The sequence below is a fragment of the Diabrotica virgifera genome, chromosome 3, assembly GCF_917563875.1.
Source record: "Diabrotica virgifera virgifera chromosome 3, PGI_DIABVI_V3a".
NCBI lineage: Eukaryota > Metazoa > Arthropoda > Insecta > Coleoptera > Chrysomelidae > Diabrotica > Diabrotica virgifera.
In genome coordinates, this window is record NC_065445.1 from 17,613,488 (window position 1) to 17,630,739 (window position 17,252).

At 32.8% G+C, this 17,252-nt stretch overlaps 1 protein-coding gene across 6 annotated transcripts in view; it reads right to left on the reverse strand.

Annotated features, from left to right (window-relative positions):
- Positions 1-2,284: 2,284 nt before the first annotated feature.
- Positions 2,285-17,252, reverse strand: part of LOC114328765 (interference hedgehog-like) — a 306,483-nt gene continuing 291,515 nt past the window's right edge. For 3 of the 6 annotated variants that reach the window (XM_050646347.1, XM_050646348.1, XM_028277741.2), the window contains one exon: positions 2,285-11,068. In XM_050646347.1, the coding sequence (XP_050502304.1) occupies positions 10,817-11,068 (252 nt within the window). In that variant the 3' untranslated portion in view covers positions 2,285-10,816. Of the gene's footprint in view, positions 11,095-17,252 lie in introns of all 6 variants that reach the window. The other 3 variants (XM_050646349.1, XM_050646350.1, XM_050646351.1) reach the window with 3 other exon arrangements.

Genomic DNA, 17,252 nt, shown 5'->3' on the forward strand with positions numbered 1-17,252 from the left:
CCCTCTATCAACTTATGGTATTATTTTTAATAAAATAATTTTCACCCCCGAGAAGGGGTGGCATCCACCCCCAGGTTAAAAGCGCAAGTTGGCATCATGTCACCTTTGTTCCTTGAGGTATCCTCTAATTACTCACCAATTTTCATGATAATCGATGGAGGTTCAACGAAATCGGAGGTGAAAACCTTCAGTGACTGCACTAAATATACAAATGTAAAAAAAGATAAATGAATGATGAGATTGTATGGTTTTAATTGCTTCTATTTAAATATAAAAATATTATTTTTCCTTAGGTTAAAATTTTTTTATTTTTGTTTATACCTACTTTTTACTTGTAAATTAGAAAACAGCAGCGGCCAGATCGGCAATAAGAGGACTCACAGGAAGAAGAAGCAAATTAGCTATGAAAACAAAATTAAGACTGATAAATAGCATTATACTGCCAATAATTACATACGCATCTCTTGCATGGGGTCACATAAGTCAAAGTAACAAAAAGAAGATACAAGCGGCACACAACAACTGCCTCAGAGAAGCTGCAAACGTGCCCAGATACGTCGCCGAACGGTTCTTATTTAGAGACCTAAAACAAATAAGAGTACTGGATATTATGGAGGAAAAAGCCAGAACAAAATTTGCTGAGCTAGAAGACCACCCAAACCGGATCTTGCAAGAGATATTAAGGTATGATGTGTACCATAGATGGAAACATAGGAGACCCAAACAACAAATATTAGTAAATATATAATAAAGGCTAGATAATCGTAGCTCTATCAAAAGAAGACAACTTGCTCACCTTTGGCATCTCATTATATTTATTAATGTTGATTTTTATAATTTTCAGACATCCCTCAAAAAAAATATACAAAAACTTCAAAACGGCTTCAGCCACTAAACAAATCAATAAAATATTAACAATAGGCGAAAGCCACAAAAAAAATATTAGTAACAAAACCCAAAAAAGGGCATGAGGGGCCCACATCCTCGAGCGCCGAGTCGCCGAACTGGACATAGCCCAGAGCGGGGACTCGGCGTCCGAGCAAGCAAAACAGATCGAAGATAAGTCACTAGAGATAGCGGGAATAGAGCGCCTCACGCTGGCCTGCATTGATCGGGGTAGGATTTCATATAGGAGTCCGTGTACCCAAGACTCCCATATGATAAGCACTTTGCTGATTGAGAGCCCCTATAGCGCATCAGAGTGCTATCGGGGGGTAAGTGGATGGTCTGGAGCATTGAAGCGGGGTGGAGTAATTCCTGCTTACGGGAGTTAATCCTCCTCGCCCCAATGAATTGTATCACCCGAATGTCATTCTCTAGGGGTGAGCAAGTCTCTCAGGCTGGGTTAAATCACTATGCTTGCTTGCTTGCTTACATCAGAATTCCTGTATAATGTAAATAGTTGGGTAATATTTATTTGAAAATTTTACTGAAACTAGGTCATTTGTTTATCTAGTTATTAATTGTGGTGATCACTGTATTTCTTAAATTAATACAAGATTTGTTTGTTTTGCTTTATTAATAGACAACTTAAAAACAATAAAATTTTAAATATATTATGAAGTTCCAATTTCCAATTACAAACACAGAATAATTTTACTCAAATAGACTAAACCAATAACCAATATAACCTTAAAATGTTTATAAACGGGTAGTACGCTGATGAAATGTTCATTTGGATTTGGTAGGTAATCGGGCAAGATCCTCGTGTGCATTCGGTGACTTTCGTCTCGATAGGGATGCGTTCTCACGTACGTATCAGAGCGTTACTTTAGGTAGGTAATACGTATCGAGATACGGGAGTTCAACCATTAATGCGCAAGCGTATATGTCAAAAAGATGCGTTACGTTTACGTATTTGTGTGCACAAAAACTCCCTATTGTTGATTTGCTTCAAGCAAGTTCATAAACGGACTTACCCTTTGCAACCTCTGCTCTCCTGATACAAAAATGTTAAGGCAACACTTCATACGATCTAATTCAATTGAGCTCTTATCAGTGGAGAGACACCCTTTGTCATTTCTGCTGTCCTGGTACTAAATCTTAAACATTGTTGATTTGCTTCAAGAAAGTTCATAAACGGACTTACCCTTTGCAACCTCTGCTCTCCTGATGCTAATGTTAAACGTAGACTAAGCGTCATCTTAGACGTTTAACCATTTAGGAAACTGGCAAAATTCGCGTCATCCAATGTTTTCCTTCAATAGGCTCCTTAGAGATGATTTACATAGACCACCTTGCAAATAATGTTCTAGAGGAAAATGAAAAAATAAAAAACAACAAAATAAAACCAGTCATATATTAAAAACAGCACTTTTTTTAAGTACATTCACAACTTCTCTTATATACACACTTTACCGATGGTAGAGGTAAATCAGTTACAAAAATATAATACCTAAGATCTACAGAGGAATAATATTAGCTGTCGTCGTTACCAAATAAGTTAATACTGCAAATTAATAAATAAACCTTAAGAGCTAATGGCAAATCTTTTAGTCTTTCAGTGTATAAAGAAATATAGTTAATGGGGATTTTCGGTGTTCGAAATTAAAAAATTTTGAAAAAGCAAGCCTCAGAAATGATTGCATAGACTTGGAAATTATGAATTTTAGACTTCTTATTATTGTTGAGTGACATTTGATGATAGAACCTTATAAAAAATCGATATAATCGACAAGCCTAAGTTTCACTTCAATAAAATTAAAAATAATATTAAAATAAAACTTTTATTGAGACAAATTTTTTTGGTAACGCCTTCGTGGTTTCTATAATTTGCAAACCATACGAATGCTGAGGCAAAGAAGGCTAGAGGAGATCTAAGAATTGCATCTCACTTCCTGCCTGCTCAGCGTGGCAAAAATTCCAACGGAAAATTGGTCCCACATGCTCTGTTAGGAGTAAACTAATGGGAAAAAAATAATAATTCTACTGTAAAACGAAAACTAGGGACGTCTTATATTTCAATTCATTCAGAGAGTGCCATTAACACATTTTTCAAGCTCTTAAGCTATCATTAGAGAGTGTTTATATGACTTTCTCTAAATGAACTGAACAAATCCGACTTCTAGTACTAAATTACAGCAAAATAACGCGATACGGATGCCGTGGCGGCACCTACTTACAACAAGCGATAGTTTTACTTCAATAAAATTAAAAATAATATTATAATAAAACTTTTATTGAGACGAATTTTCTGGTAACGCCTTTGCGGTTTTTATAATTTGCAAACCATACGAATGCTGAGGCAAAAAAGTCTAGGGGAGATCTAAGAATTGCATCTCACTTCCTGCCTGCTCAGCGTGGCAAAAATTCCAACGAAAAATTGGTCCCACATACTCTGATAGGAGTAAACTAATACATTTTCATGTTAGTTTTTATCTTATTGGAGTAAAACTTTCGCTTGTTGTAAGTAGATGCCGCTACGGCACCGTTATTGTCGCGTTATTTTGCTGTGATTCGATACTAGAAGTCGGATTTGTTTCAGTTCATTCAGAGAAAGTCATATACACATAGTCCGTCCGCTATAACTTTACCCATGCGGTACGATTCATTTTCAATCAAATTAAGTCAAAACAGAAAGTGAAACGTACGCCGATGTGTGTAGTATATAGTATACAGTATACAAAATGTATATACACATCGACGTTCGTTTCAATTTATGTTTTGACTTAATTTGATTGAAAATGAATCGTACAGCATGGGAAAAGTTATAGCGGACGGACTATATACACTCTCTGATTAATAGCTGAAACCGGTTAAAGTGTTTATGGCAGTCTCTGAATGAATTGAAATATAAGACGTCACTAGTTTTACAGCAGAATTATTATTTATTATCGATATAATCGACTTATTCCGGAAAAATTATTTTTATCGTAAAACGGAAAATAAAAAAATAAACAATAATAACTAGTTCTGTCGCCAGGGGGGTACAACGGCCTTCTTTATTCAGATGCACTTACTAAGTTTTTTTTTATGTATTTTGACCCGAATTTTTTGGGTAACAGTTGATCCGGATGTCGATACGATTGTTATTAACAAAGAACTTGAGGAATTATATAACAGCTATTTTTCGCAAAACAGAACATTTTTTTGTATTTTTGGATCATTCTAAGCAAAAAATGTTCTTACAAGTTTTTTCGTAGGATGCATAGTTTTCGAGATAAACGCGGTTGAACTTTAAAAAAATCGAAAAATTGCAATTTTTGAACCCAAGTAACTTTTGATTAAAAAATAAAATAGCAATGCTGCTCACTGCATTTGAAAGTTCAAGTCAAATTATACCGGTTTCGATTATTTGCATTCCTAAAAATTAATTTTTTATTGTAACAAAGCTACAAACAAATAGTGTCTGAGTGATGTTTTCAATGTATCTCCCATATAAAATCGAACGAGTAGGCAATTTCTACGTAGAATTCATTACAGTGCCTACAAACAGGCAATTTCTACGTAGAATGCATTAAAACACTACTTGTTTATAGCTGTTGTTTGACAATAAAAAAATTAATTCTTAGCAATGCCAGTGGCGGCCGGTGAGGTAGTGCCATGGAGCCATGGCACTACCTTATTTTTATACAGAAACATATTTTTTTTTATCTTTAAACCGTATTAAAACCCGTTCATTTTTTTGTGCGTATTTCTTTCCTCTTTATAAATTATATAAAATCTGGCAACGGTGTAGTGTAATACAACCCTTGCAACTTACAGCGTACGGGATGATCGTGCCAAAATCTTAGATGGCTCTCCTGAAAAGAGAAAGATTTTACGGGCATTATATGTAAGTGACAGAGATAGAGCTATATTGCACTGTTAATACACGTTTAAATGAGACTATTCGTGCCTGGCTCGACAAGATCTAATATTTTTTACTAGTATCATAGTGAATAGTGGATCCAAAAAGATTCTCGTACAGGGTAGTACATTATATTTTCGAGTTTCTTTACGCGCTCGCTCGCTCGTTTTTGTATTTATAATTATGACATTTTTAATTACAAATTATTTAAAAAAATTTAATTTTCAATAAAACCCCAGTTAAATTAAGTTTATCGTGATAGTCTAATTAAACACAATGAACAAGAAGTGGATAAGAATCGATATGTTTTGAATCAAATTAAAAATTATATCTATATGGTTTTGTGGAGCTTTCGAGTTAGTTTTGAGAAATCACGACGAAAAGGAAAATTCAGAAAACAGAGGCATCTTTATGGAACTGTTCAATGTTAGCCGAATTAGACAACGACTTAGGTTCATATTCATAGTTCCAAATCTTTTAAAAGTATGTACCTACCTCAAAACAACACAAAATGAACTCCTTCAGTGCATGTTAGATGTTTATCACGAGGAAATAAGGAAAGAAATTGAAAATTATCTTTGTGTTGCAGTGATTGCAGATGAAACGACAGACGTCGCGTCGCTGGTGAATTTCAGTTAGTTATAGTTTTCCGATATTTGTGTAAAAGGCGACAAGTTGAGAGGTTTTGGAGATTTTACTTGCTGGACGGACATGATGTCAAATCAATCACTGAATGCATTTTAAATGTTTAAATTTCTTGACACCCCAGAAATGGTATATACCTACATAATGTAAAAGTATCCGTACCTATTATACCCTTTTTGACAATATCGTGAACCGTCACTAAAAATTTAGGCAGCTGCCCGAATTCTGGCACTACCTACTTAAAGTGATACGAGCCGCCACTGAGCAATGCAAGTAACCAAAACTGATATAATTTGGCTTGAACTTTCAAATGCGGTAAGCAGAATTGCTATTTTATTTTTTAGTCAAAAGTTTTTCGGGTTAATTGCAATTTTTCGATTTTTTTAAAGTTCAACCGCGTTTATCTCGAAAACTATGCATCCTACGAAAAATCTTGTAATAACATTTTTTGCTTAGAATAACTCAAAAAAATAGAAAAAAAGGTTTGTTTTGCGAAAAATCGTTGTTATGTGATTCCTCAAGTTCTTTGTTTATAACAATCTTATCGTCATCCGGATCAACTGTTACCCAAAAAATTCGTGTTCTACGGGTAAAAATACATAAAAAACTTGGGTAAGTCCATCTAAATAAAGGAGGCCGTTGAACCCCCCCTGGCTACACGACTAAACTGAAAATTTTTGAAAAAATTTTCTTTTAGGCCTTTTAACTTTTTCTGGTCATTTCACATTAAAATACCATCAGATCAATATTACAAAGGGATTTTTACTACAAATTTGTTTGATTTCATTAATTTATCTGGATTTTACATCGCTCCAAACTCCAAAGTTGACCGGGTTTTTGAATATTCGTATGAATACGATAAAAACCAACCATTAGGCATTAGTTTTCTAAGATTGATTTAAAATTTGACAACTAAACATATCTTTGGCCAGTTAATTGTAAAGATTGTTTAATTTCGAACACTACTAAAATATTTAACAAAGGCATAAACTTCACATTTAATGTTTTAGAAACTACCAATATTGGCAATACTTATACGTTAAAATGATATAAAAAATTAATTAAATTCTTTATAAAAAAGTATATGTATACCAGTAATATGCATATGCAGCCACATTCCCTCTATTCCTCTAGGAAAAATTCCAATGAAAGTTGATTCCGTGTATTCAAAATATGAGTAAAATGAAAAATTAAAATCTAAAAACAGCCTATGTTTCATTTGGGTTCAGGGATGGTCCACCATCCCCCATTAGCCCGATCAGGGAACACAAAATTTTACGAAAACCTCCAAAAAAATAAAGGAAGGATGAAAATTTGGGAATAGGTAGTTGAAATTGTCTCTTATTATATTTATAAGAAAAAGTTTACAATTCTACATCCCCTCCATTTTACAAAAATTGGGAAATACGGGATGAAAAACATTTTCTCGGGAGTGAAAAAATATACGTTCAAAATAAGTCCGGAATTGGATAAAATGACTAATTCTAAGCAATTTTTGTTCTATAATAGAGTTTTTTCACTAAGGCAATACTTTTCGAGTTATTTACGAGTGAATATATTCATTTTTAACGAAAAAAACATGTTTTTGGACGGTTTTTCGCAGATAACTCAAAAAGTAAGTATTCTAGCGAAAAAAATATTCTTAGTAAAAATATAGCTTATAAAAAATTGAAAAAAAATGGTGTACGCTTGAGGTCTGCAGACCCAGCAGAAGCAGAGTTGTAGCTAATGAAAAGTAGGGTCTTCTTCGTCAAATTCCAAATCGAATATTTCAATATGAAATAACCAAAAAACAGAGCACTTTTCGGGGAAAATTCATTACAACTTTTTTAAAGTGTTTAAAAAAAGGTTTATTTTTGTTTTTTTTTTAAACTTCTAATATAAAAAATAAGTGAGTTACGCTCAAAATATTGTTGGTCTCTTTCATTTTTTGGTACAAAAATCGCGAAAATCACCCCCTAATTAGCTTCCCAAAATAAAATTAAGCATTACCGCTTCACAAATTACTTTACTTATGTATTTTTTATATTATCTATAAGTTTCATTGGTTCAAAGTGCTCATTTTTGAAAAGAATTGGGTTTAAAATAAAACATTTTTTTATATTGAAAAAAAAAATGGAATTTTTCATTAAATTAACATGTACGTTTTGCTTTTCTGAATATTTGTGCTTTTTTGTTTTTTTCTTAGACCAAAATTGGTTATGCTATGGCTGTTCAAAATTTGCCTAAACTCGTGATTATTTACTCGTTCAAGCAATTTTAACTACAGCTTTTTCAAAAATAAGCACTTTGAACCGATGAAACTTAGAGATCATATAAAAAATACATAAGCAAAGTAACTTGTGAAGTGGTAATGATAAAGTTTATTTGTGATGCTAATTAGGGGGTGATTTTCGCGATTTTTTTACCAAAAAATAAAAGGAACCAACAATATTTTGAGCGTAACTCACTTACTTTTAATGTTAAAAGTTTAAAAAAAAAACAAAAATAAACCTTTTTTTAAACACTTTAAAAAAGTTGAAATGAATTTTCCCCGAAAAGTGCTCCGTTTTTGGGTTATTTCACATTGAAATATTCGATTTGGAATTTGATGAAGAAGAACCTACTTTTCATTAGCTACAACTCTGCTTCTACTGGGTCTACAGACAGACCTCAAGCATACACCATTTTTTTCAGTTTTTTATAAGCTATATTTTTGCTAAGAATATTTTTTTCGCTCAAATACTTACTTTTTGAGTTACTTCAGAAAAACCGTCCAAAAACATGTTTATTTCTGTTAAAAATGAACATATTCACTTGCAAATAACTCGAAAAGTATTGACTTAGAATTAGCCAAGGAAAAAAAATCGTGAAAAAAGACTCGGTTTGCAACATAAAAAAATCATTTTTCACCAGGACAATGCACCGTGTTATATGAGTATTTTACCAATGGCTAAAATCCATGAATTAAAGTTCGAATTGTGAGAGCATCCACAGTATTAAGCAGATTTGGTTCCTAGCGACTTCTATTTGTTTCAATACCTAAGAATGTGTGAAAAGCGTTTTTCATCAAATGATGAGTATATAACAGCTGTGGAAGCGTATTTTGCAACCGTTCCTGATTCTCCCTTCAGGGATGGAATTAATAAATTGAAATCTCCTTGGAACAAGTGTATTGATGTTCAGGAGGACTATACTGAATAATAAAGTGTATTTTAAGTCATAAAATTGTGTTTTTCTTATCGAACCGCAAAACTTATTGAACAACCTAGTATCTATAAGCAGTACCGATGATGGAATTGTTATTTAGAAAACATACTGTGATGTAACCCGAAAGAGCCGTTTTTTGTGATCCGTGTGATGTGGTGTTTTGTATGTGTTGTATTAGATTCTTATTAAATAAATTTGTACATCTGTCCTTTATAATATTGTAACGATTAAGATAAAATACAAGTTTTTGAAACTACTATATTCTATCTCTTATTGCCAATATTGGTTAAAATGTGAAGTTTTGTGAAATCTACTCATCTAAATTTGACACATCATTCACGTTCTCGCACTTATATCTATCTTCGAGAATTCAATATTTACATAATAAAAACTATTTACATTTTAAAATATACAATAAAAAACGATTAACCGACGCGCTATCAGCCTTGGACAACTCGAAAAATTAAATATGTATCACTAAAACTTAATCATTAAAAGGAAAACGGAAAGTATAAACTGATAAAAAGTAAACAGGACAAAAGTTCAGATCTAGCCAAGAAAAAGCATGGACACTACAGGTAATCTTTCCGGCAGCAGAATTATTGCGAAATAGTGCTGGAGAGAGTAGGGGGTGAGTCGTATCTCGTCCCTGTATTCACAAGTAATTGTTTAGACGCACTTTTTCTTGGCTATGAACTGATTTAGTTCATTGAAAAATTACATTAGGGTTGCATTTTTCAGAGGATGCAATTTTATTTTTTTTATGTGTTTTTTGATGTCATATGTGGGTTAGTATAAGTTTGTGGGGTCGTCACAAAAAGGAGCGCAAAGGATTTTCGCGTTGTAATCTTGTAAAATCTTGTATCTTGTAATACAGCAACACTACCGAAAATTTTATCAACCATTATTTGTATCAAATTCAATCAGTCATCAAAGTAATTTTATAGATGGTTTTGAAACAAACACTTTTCACTACAAAGTACCCTGCACAAATCTTATGGAAATCAGATCTCCATAGATATGGAGATTTTCAAGCTATAGAGGCATAAACTCGGAAAATTATAAGATTTACTGGGTATTCCAATTCCCTGCGTTACTGGTTATCTTACAACATGTAGAAGTTTGAATCAGGGAAGAGTACTAGCAGTTTAGGATTTTTTCCTGGCTATCCAATGGCGACCTTTACTTTGACCTTGACCTTCAACGGACGTCATCTTCTAGAGTTTCGAGGGTTTTCGGCATTTAATTGATGCAAATTACTTGAGGATTTTTTGAGGTCGCTAAACACGAATATGCTACCATAACCGACTCCCAGAGCACCTGGTTTCCAAGGTCAATGAAAGGCGCTCCTGGAGTTTCGAGTGTCTTTGGTACTACATTAATGCAAACGGATTAGTTATGAAAACGGTTGTGAGTTACCCCTAAGTGAAAAATAAGACGGTTTTGCCTTCGCATTGAAACTGAATAAAAATGAAATTTTTATTTTATTTCTAATTATGCTAATGTTTATATTATTGAATAGAGAATTAATAACCTTTCAAATGAGCTAGTGCACGACCCCTATCCTCATCTAAAAAATCATCGATTACGTCATCATGCCCCGGTAAATGACGTCACTATTAGTATGATATATGCCAAAAAATTATAATTCAAAAATAAAAATCGACCTGTTTCGGGATTTACCTCCAAAATCGCCCATTCTCGAGAAAATGAATTTATTCCAACCTAAACGTCCTCACTGTATAATTTTCTCTTTTCTTAAACTTCTTTTGACCACCATCAGGTGTCTTTATCCTCAAACTTTCCTAGCGTTTCCTGAAGTATTTCAATAGCAGTATCTCTATTTTACGATAAAAAGTAATAGGGATAAAGTTGTAGACAATTTATTTTGCTACAAATAATGCCTAATAAAATTTGCTGTAGGCATGCTAGTTTAAAAGATACAGCGCGAAAATATTTCGTACCTCTTTTTCCAAGATGGCGGCCGGGGACTATAGTGGCGACCCCACAAACTTTTTAGTTAAGCTTATAGTAACTCCTCCTACACATAAAAAAATAAAATTGAATCCTCTGAAAAATGCAACCCATAATGTAACTTTTGAATATAACTTATTTCAGGTCTTTCCACTACGTTTACTAAAAGTAATTTTAAAAAGATCACACTCTTCAATCACAAAATAGTACAAAGTCTACTTAAACGTAATTTTCCCCGGATGAAGAGACATTCTCAACCGAAGTAGTCTTTTTATGTCTACTACTACTTTTTTCTTTACTGTTCTTTTTCTTCTTGTGTTCTTTCGAGTTGACAGGCGTTGACGTGGACAGATCTTCCGATGCAGGAGCCGCGCCCGAGCTAGAGGTGGACTCTTGTCTGACGGCAGGACTTGCGCAGTTGTTATTTTGAGCGTGCGCGCTCAAACAAGACATCTCTATCATGTTCTGATTCTGGAAAACAACCGAGCTAGAAATTTCTGGAAACAAGATGAAATTAACCTAGGTTTAGTTGTGAGTAATATAAAACAAATAAGCAATACACAAACAGCTATTAGTAGTTAGTTCAAAGCCAAAAAATGGAGAAATTGTGGTCTAAGTCCTTAGCAACTAGAAGGTTTAAAGGTTAAAACAAATTTCTAGTTTACGAAAAATACAATACAGTTTCCAATTTGCTAATTCAGATGTTTATAGCTTTTTAATTCTGCTTTTCTTCTGTTTCTATTAATTTTAACCAGAATCTCATGTTAAATATTCAGGGCCCTACGGCTTCTACCGCATCCCGCACTTTTTTTGGTCGGTCCATTCTTCCTCATTTATGGCTCTATCTCTCAATAATCCTTTGATTCCTTTTCTCCATTCTAATGCTGGTCCTTCTCTCCTTCTATTCCATAGAACATAGTTTAAGGCCTGTTTTAGCCATCGTTCATCTTTCATTCGCATTACATGTCCGTACCATAAAAGTTGTTTTGATTCTATTATATCCAACTTATAAGGTAGATAATTAATTCCTTGTGACCTGCAATGGTCGAGCTAGTTTCAATCTTTCGTATTATTGTCGTTTGTACAATTAATTCTCAACTAGAAATAATACTGGTTTTTGTCTAGTTTGTCACAAATTATTTAAATTTGTAAATATTGATGATTTAATATTAAATGTATGTATGTTATTCTCCGTTTTATTTTACTTGTTTTATATACAGGGTGTCCCAGACTAATTTGCCCAGGCAATATCTCTTAAACGAATAGAGATTTTCGAATGGGACAAAAACTGATCTTTTCCATTTGTAATACACTGTAATATGGCGTAGAAAAAATTATCCCCTAAATATTCATCCCTTAGTTACAACCCCTAACTTTAATTTTTTTAATAGCACCCTGTACATTTTTTTATAGTTTTGGATGTGGTCTTCGATCGTCTATTCAACACATTTTTTAAAAATAAAATCGGTTCGTAAATAATCAAGAAAAATATCAGTTTATTTTTGTTAATTATGTGTCCAGACTAATTTATCCAGGCTATATTTCTTAAACGAATAAAGATTTTCGAATGGGACAAAAACTTATCTATTTCATTTGTAATACACTTTAATATGGTGTAGAAAAAAAATCATCCCCTACATATTCATCCCTTAGTTACAGGGTGCTATTAAAAAAATTAAAGTTAGGGGTTGTAACTAGGGGATGATTTTACGCCATATTAAAGTGTATTACAAATGGAATAGATTAGTTTTTGTCCCATTCGAAAATCTTTATTCGTTTAAGAAATATAGCCTGGATAAATTAGTCTGGGACACATAATTATCAAAAATAAACTGATATTTTTCTTGATTACTTACTAACCGATTTTATTTTTAAAAAATGTGTTAAATAGACGATCGAAGACCACATCCAAAACTATAAAAAAATGTACAGGGTGCTATTCAAAAAATTAAAGTTAGGGGTTGTAACTAAGGGATGAATATTTAGGGGATGATTTTTTCTACGCCATATTACAGTGTATTACAAATGGAATAGATCAGTTTTTGTCTCATTCGAAAATCTCTATTCGTTTAAGAGATATAGAGTGGGTAAATTAGTCTGGGACACCCTGTATAGATACAGCTTCGATAGCTTAATAGAGCTCTATACAGTATTTTTGCTTCTTATCAGCGGGTTCTAGATGGAACGTACATACATATTAGAGATGTAACGAATGTCATTTTTTGAACATTCGCGAATACGAATCCGAATACGAATACCTGCTACCGACATTCGCGAATGCGGATGTGAATACGAATATTCAGTTTTTTAATTTGTTTCTATTTTTGTCATGTTTTCTAAATTTATAATGAGAAGTTAATTGATATTTAGTGTGTAAATCAATCTGAATCTTAAGAAGCTTTACTACATAATACCAAATAATAAAATAAAGTGAAGGCTGATAATGTGATTATACGAGGTTACGTTACCTTTTCTTAATAAAAAAAAAGATAAGAAGTGAATAGATTTTGACTTTATTAACCTAGTATTATCTTGACATTAATTTTTTTGCTGATATTTATATTCGCAAAACATTCGCACAAATCTCGCGAATATGCAAAAATATGCGAATACGAATATTCGTTACATCACTAGTACATATCCACACTACCCTTCTGATGGCCTCATATGTTATATAGAAGTCATCGTATATGCAGAAAGCAACAATCCTTTCGTATAAACTTTAAGGTTAAGGTTAAAGAAATAAGGACTTAGACCGTCTGGTGTGCGCTTGCGATAGAGAGACGTTGCAAATACAGTTTGCTGAAGACAAAGAAAATTACATGCAAGTGGATATGATTCGAATACCATCGCAAAGCAAAAGGTACTGGTTTGAGCAACTACTACATAAACATATTGTTCGTGGTACATGTTCTTGGTTCATGGTACATAAAAATATGTAGGTACTTTTTATAATACAAGATTGATAATCTTTGTTTCACTCTAATTAGAAGACACAACAGAAATGTATAAAAATTTATTATGGATCGTGCGCTAAAGTGCAAAAGAGGTGTTGGGACAACAATCAAAACCAAACCAACTCTGACAGAATAACGAAATAGAAAAACTAGTTTCCAGAAAAGAGAAGCTTTACCAAATGGCTGAGATCCAACGAAGATCTCAGTGGAACAAATTGACGAACATCGGATGAATATAACAGAATAAGCGATAAATGCAAACCATACTTCAAATGAAAAATGGTAAAAAAACAAGTTATGGTAACAAGATAAATGTAAATACAATTATATAATGTAGGGAAAATTATATACGGAACTCTCAAAAAATTAATATAAATAATACCACTAACATGATTATGGTGTAATTATAACTAGTAGCATGATGTGTTTATGAGGTATTGTGTAAAGTGAATGTTAATATTAAATTTGAAAAAATTAAAAAGTTAATAAATAACAGTACAATACACAATGATATTTACAGCCAATATATTAAGAGCAACAAAGAGAGCTATCGAATGAGTTAGGTTAGGAGTTGTCTCACAAAGGTAGGGTTTGGGTAGAACACGCAGCACAAGATAACGAAACGTGGAAGAGAAAAATTGTACATCAGAGACTACGCGAACACAGTCGTAGTAGTAGTACGTTCTTTAACCCTTTGACTGCGGGAACCTCATTCCGCTCGAGGCACTTTAGGTGGGCGGTTCACGCCCATTCATTCAGAAACCATCTGATGACATTACACATTTTATATTTTGTTTACGTTATATTTTGTCTATACGCAAATAATCGCTAACCGCAGCGAAACGGTTAGCCCTGTTGCATATATGCGTTTCCCGCACATCTCGTGCACTACTGAAATTACGCAAATATGCGGTTCCCGCAGTCAAAGGGTTAAAGGTAAAATATTGCAAAACCTCTAAATTTTAAAAGAACCGCTTGGATTGACATGAAATTTGGCAAACACATAGCTAACAAGTCAAAGAAAAAAAGTGATATTGTGCCGATGTGTGCTTTTGCCCTAGGGGTGAGTTTCACCCCCTTTTGGGGGTGAAAAATGTATGTTCGAAATAAGTCCGGAAATGGATAAAATGACTAATTCTTAGCAACTTTTGTTCTATAAAGTTTTTTCACCAAGTTAATACTTTTTGAGTGATTTTCGAGTGAATATGTTAATTTTTCTAATAACTTAAAATTAAAAGTAAGTATTTATTAAGTAACTACATATTAAATAAATAACTCAAAAAGTAAGTATTCAGTCGAAAAAAATTCTTATCAAAAATATAGCACGTAAAAAAGTGAAAAGCATGGTGTATATATTAGGTCACTATACCCAGTAGAAGCAGAGTTCTAGCTAATGAAAAATAGGTTCATATTCGTCAAATTCCAAATCGAATATTTTAACGTGCACTTTTTTGGGAAAAACTCATTTTATCTTTTTTAAAGTGTTTAGAAAATACTTATTCCTGTTTTTAAAAAAAGGTTTTTAGCATCAAAAGTAAAGTTACGCTCAAAATAACGTTGGTCCCTTTTTTTTTGTAAGAAATCACCCCCTAATTAGCATTTTAAATGAACTTAATTGTTACCACTTCACAAGTTTTTTACTCGCGTATGTATTGATCATATGATATGTAAGTTTTATCGGTTCAAAGTCCTTATTTTTGAAATAGCTGCAGTTAAAATTGCTTGAACGAGTCACTTATCACGAGTGTATGCAAATTTAGAAACACCGAATCTTAGCCAACTTTTGTCTTACAAAAAAACAAAAAAATACAAAATATTCAGAAAAGTAAAGCCGACTTTTTTATTGTATAAGATTTTTGGTATCTCTAACAATTTTCAAGTTATTTTGAAAAAGAGCATTTTTTTCAAAATTAAAATTTTTAAAAATTTTATTTTCAAACCAATTTTTTTCAAAAATAAGCACTTTGAATCGATGAAACTTACAGATCATATAAACACAACATAAGAAAAGTAACTTGTGAAGGGGTAACGATTAATTTCACTTAAGTTGCTAATTGGGGGGTGATCTTCCTGATTTTTTTTGTCAAAACAAAAGGAACCAACTTTATTTTGAGCGTAACTTGCTTACATTTGATGCTAAAAATTTTTTTTATAAAAACAGAAATAAAGCTTTGTTTAAACACTTTGAAAAATATGTAATGTGTTTTCCCCAAGAATGTTTCATTATTTGGATATTTCACATTGAATTATTCTATTTGGAATTTTTCGAATATGAACCTACTTTAATTAGCTATAACTCTGCTTTTGCTAGGTATAGAGACCTAATATATACAGCGTTTTTTTCACTTTTTTATAGATTATAGTTTTGATAAGAATAGTTTTTTCGACAAAATGCTTACGTTTTGAGTTATTTGCGAAAAACCGTCTAAAAACGTGGTTATTTTGTTGAAAAATGAACATATTCACTTGCAAATAACTCGAAAAGTATTGATTTGGTGAAAAAACTCTATAGAACAAAAGTTGCTTAAAATTAGTCAGTTTATCCATTTCGGGACTTATATATATATATAGTGGCTAAGCACCCCTTTAGGGGTTACGCCGCTTACGCTCTCTAGATCTATGTTTTGAGGTAGATCAGTCCTCATGTTCGTTATTTAATTTTCTCTGTTATTTTTCTCCACTCTTTCCTGTCTCTGGTTTTCCCTTTCCAATGTCGTATGCCCGCATTGTTGAGATCACTTACTACTTCTTGTAACCATGTAGATCTTGGTCTTCCACGTCTTCTTTTGCCAGCTGGTGTCCATTCCAATATTGAGTATATCGTCGTAGTTGATCCGGATCTCCATATGTGTCCTAGCCATTTTGCTCTTTGCTGTTTTATTTTACATACTATATCCTCCTCAATTTCTTCCAGTAACTCAAGGTTCGTTCTTTGTCTAAATTCATTGTCATTTATTTTTATTGGTCCTAATATTGCTCTTAGTATTTTTCTTTCTTGTATTCTAAGGTTTTATAAGGGTATTTCAAATAAATAAGGTTTGTAACCCGGTTGTAGTAAAACCTAGATGAAAGAGATTTAAGACTAATAACACACCTCTATTACAATCAGCGAGCAATAGTAAGAATAAAAAGAAACATCAATGGAAATAAAGAGATGAGTCCTCTATTATTTAACGCTTATTCTGAAGACGTAATGCGAGAAACTCTGAAAGATGAAACAGTCGGCATAAGAGTAAATGGAGTCTTAGTTAACAACATCAGATATGCAGATGATACAGTAATACTAGCCGATAGTTTACAAGACCTGAAAAGACTCATGAATAAAATCGTAAGGTGTAGTAGGGAGTACGGACTCTCTCAATATCAAAAAGACGAAGTTTATGAAAATTAGTGAAAACAACCATAATAATAACGAAATCTTGATAGTAGAGGGCCAGCAGATCGAAAGAGTAAAAAAGTACACTTACCTAGGAACACTTATAACAGAAAATAATGACTACACTGTGGAAATCAAAGTCAGAATCGAAAAAGCACGTTCTAATTTTATGAAAATGAAAAAGGTGCTATGTAGCAAAGATTTAACATTAGCTCTTAAAGTACGCCTAACAAAATGTTACGTATACAGTGTACTATACTATGGAGTGGAATCATGGACGTTAAATGTAGAGACAATGGGACGACTTAACGCCTTTGAAATG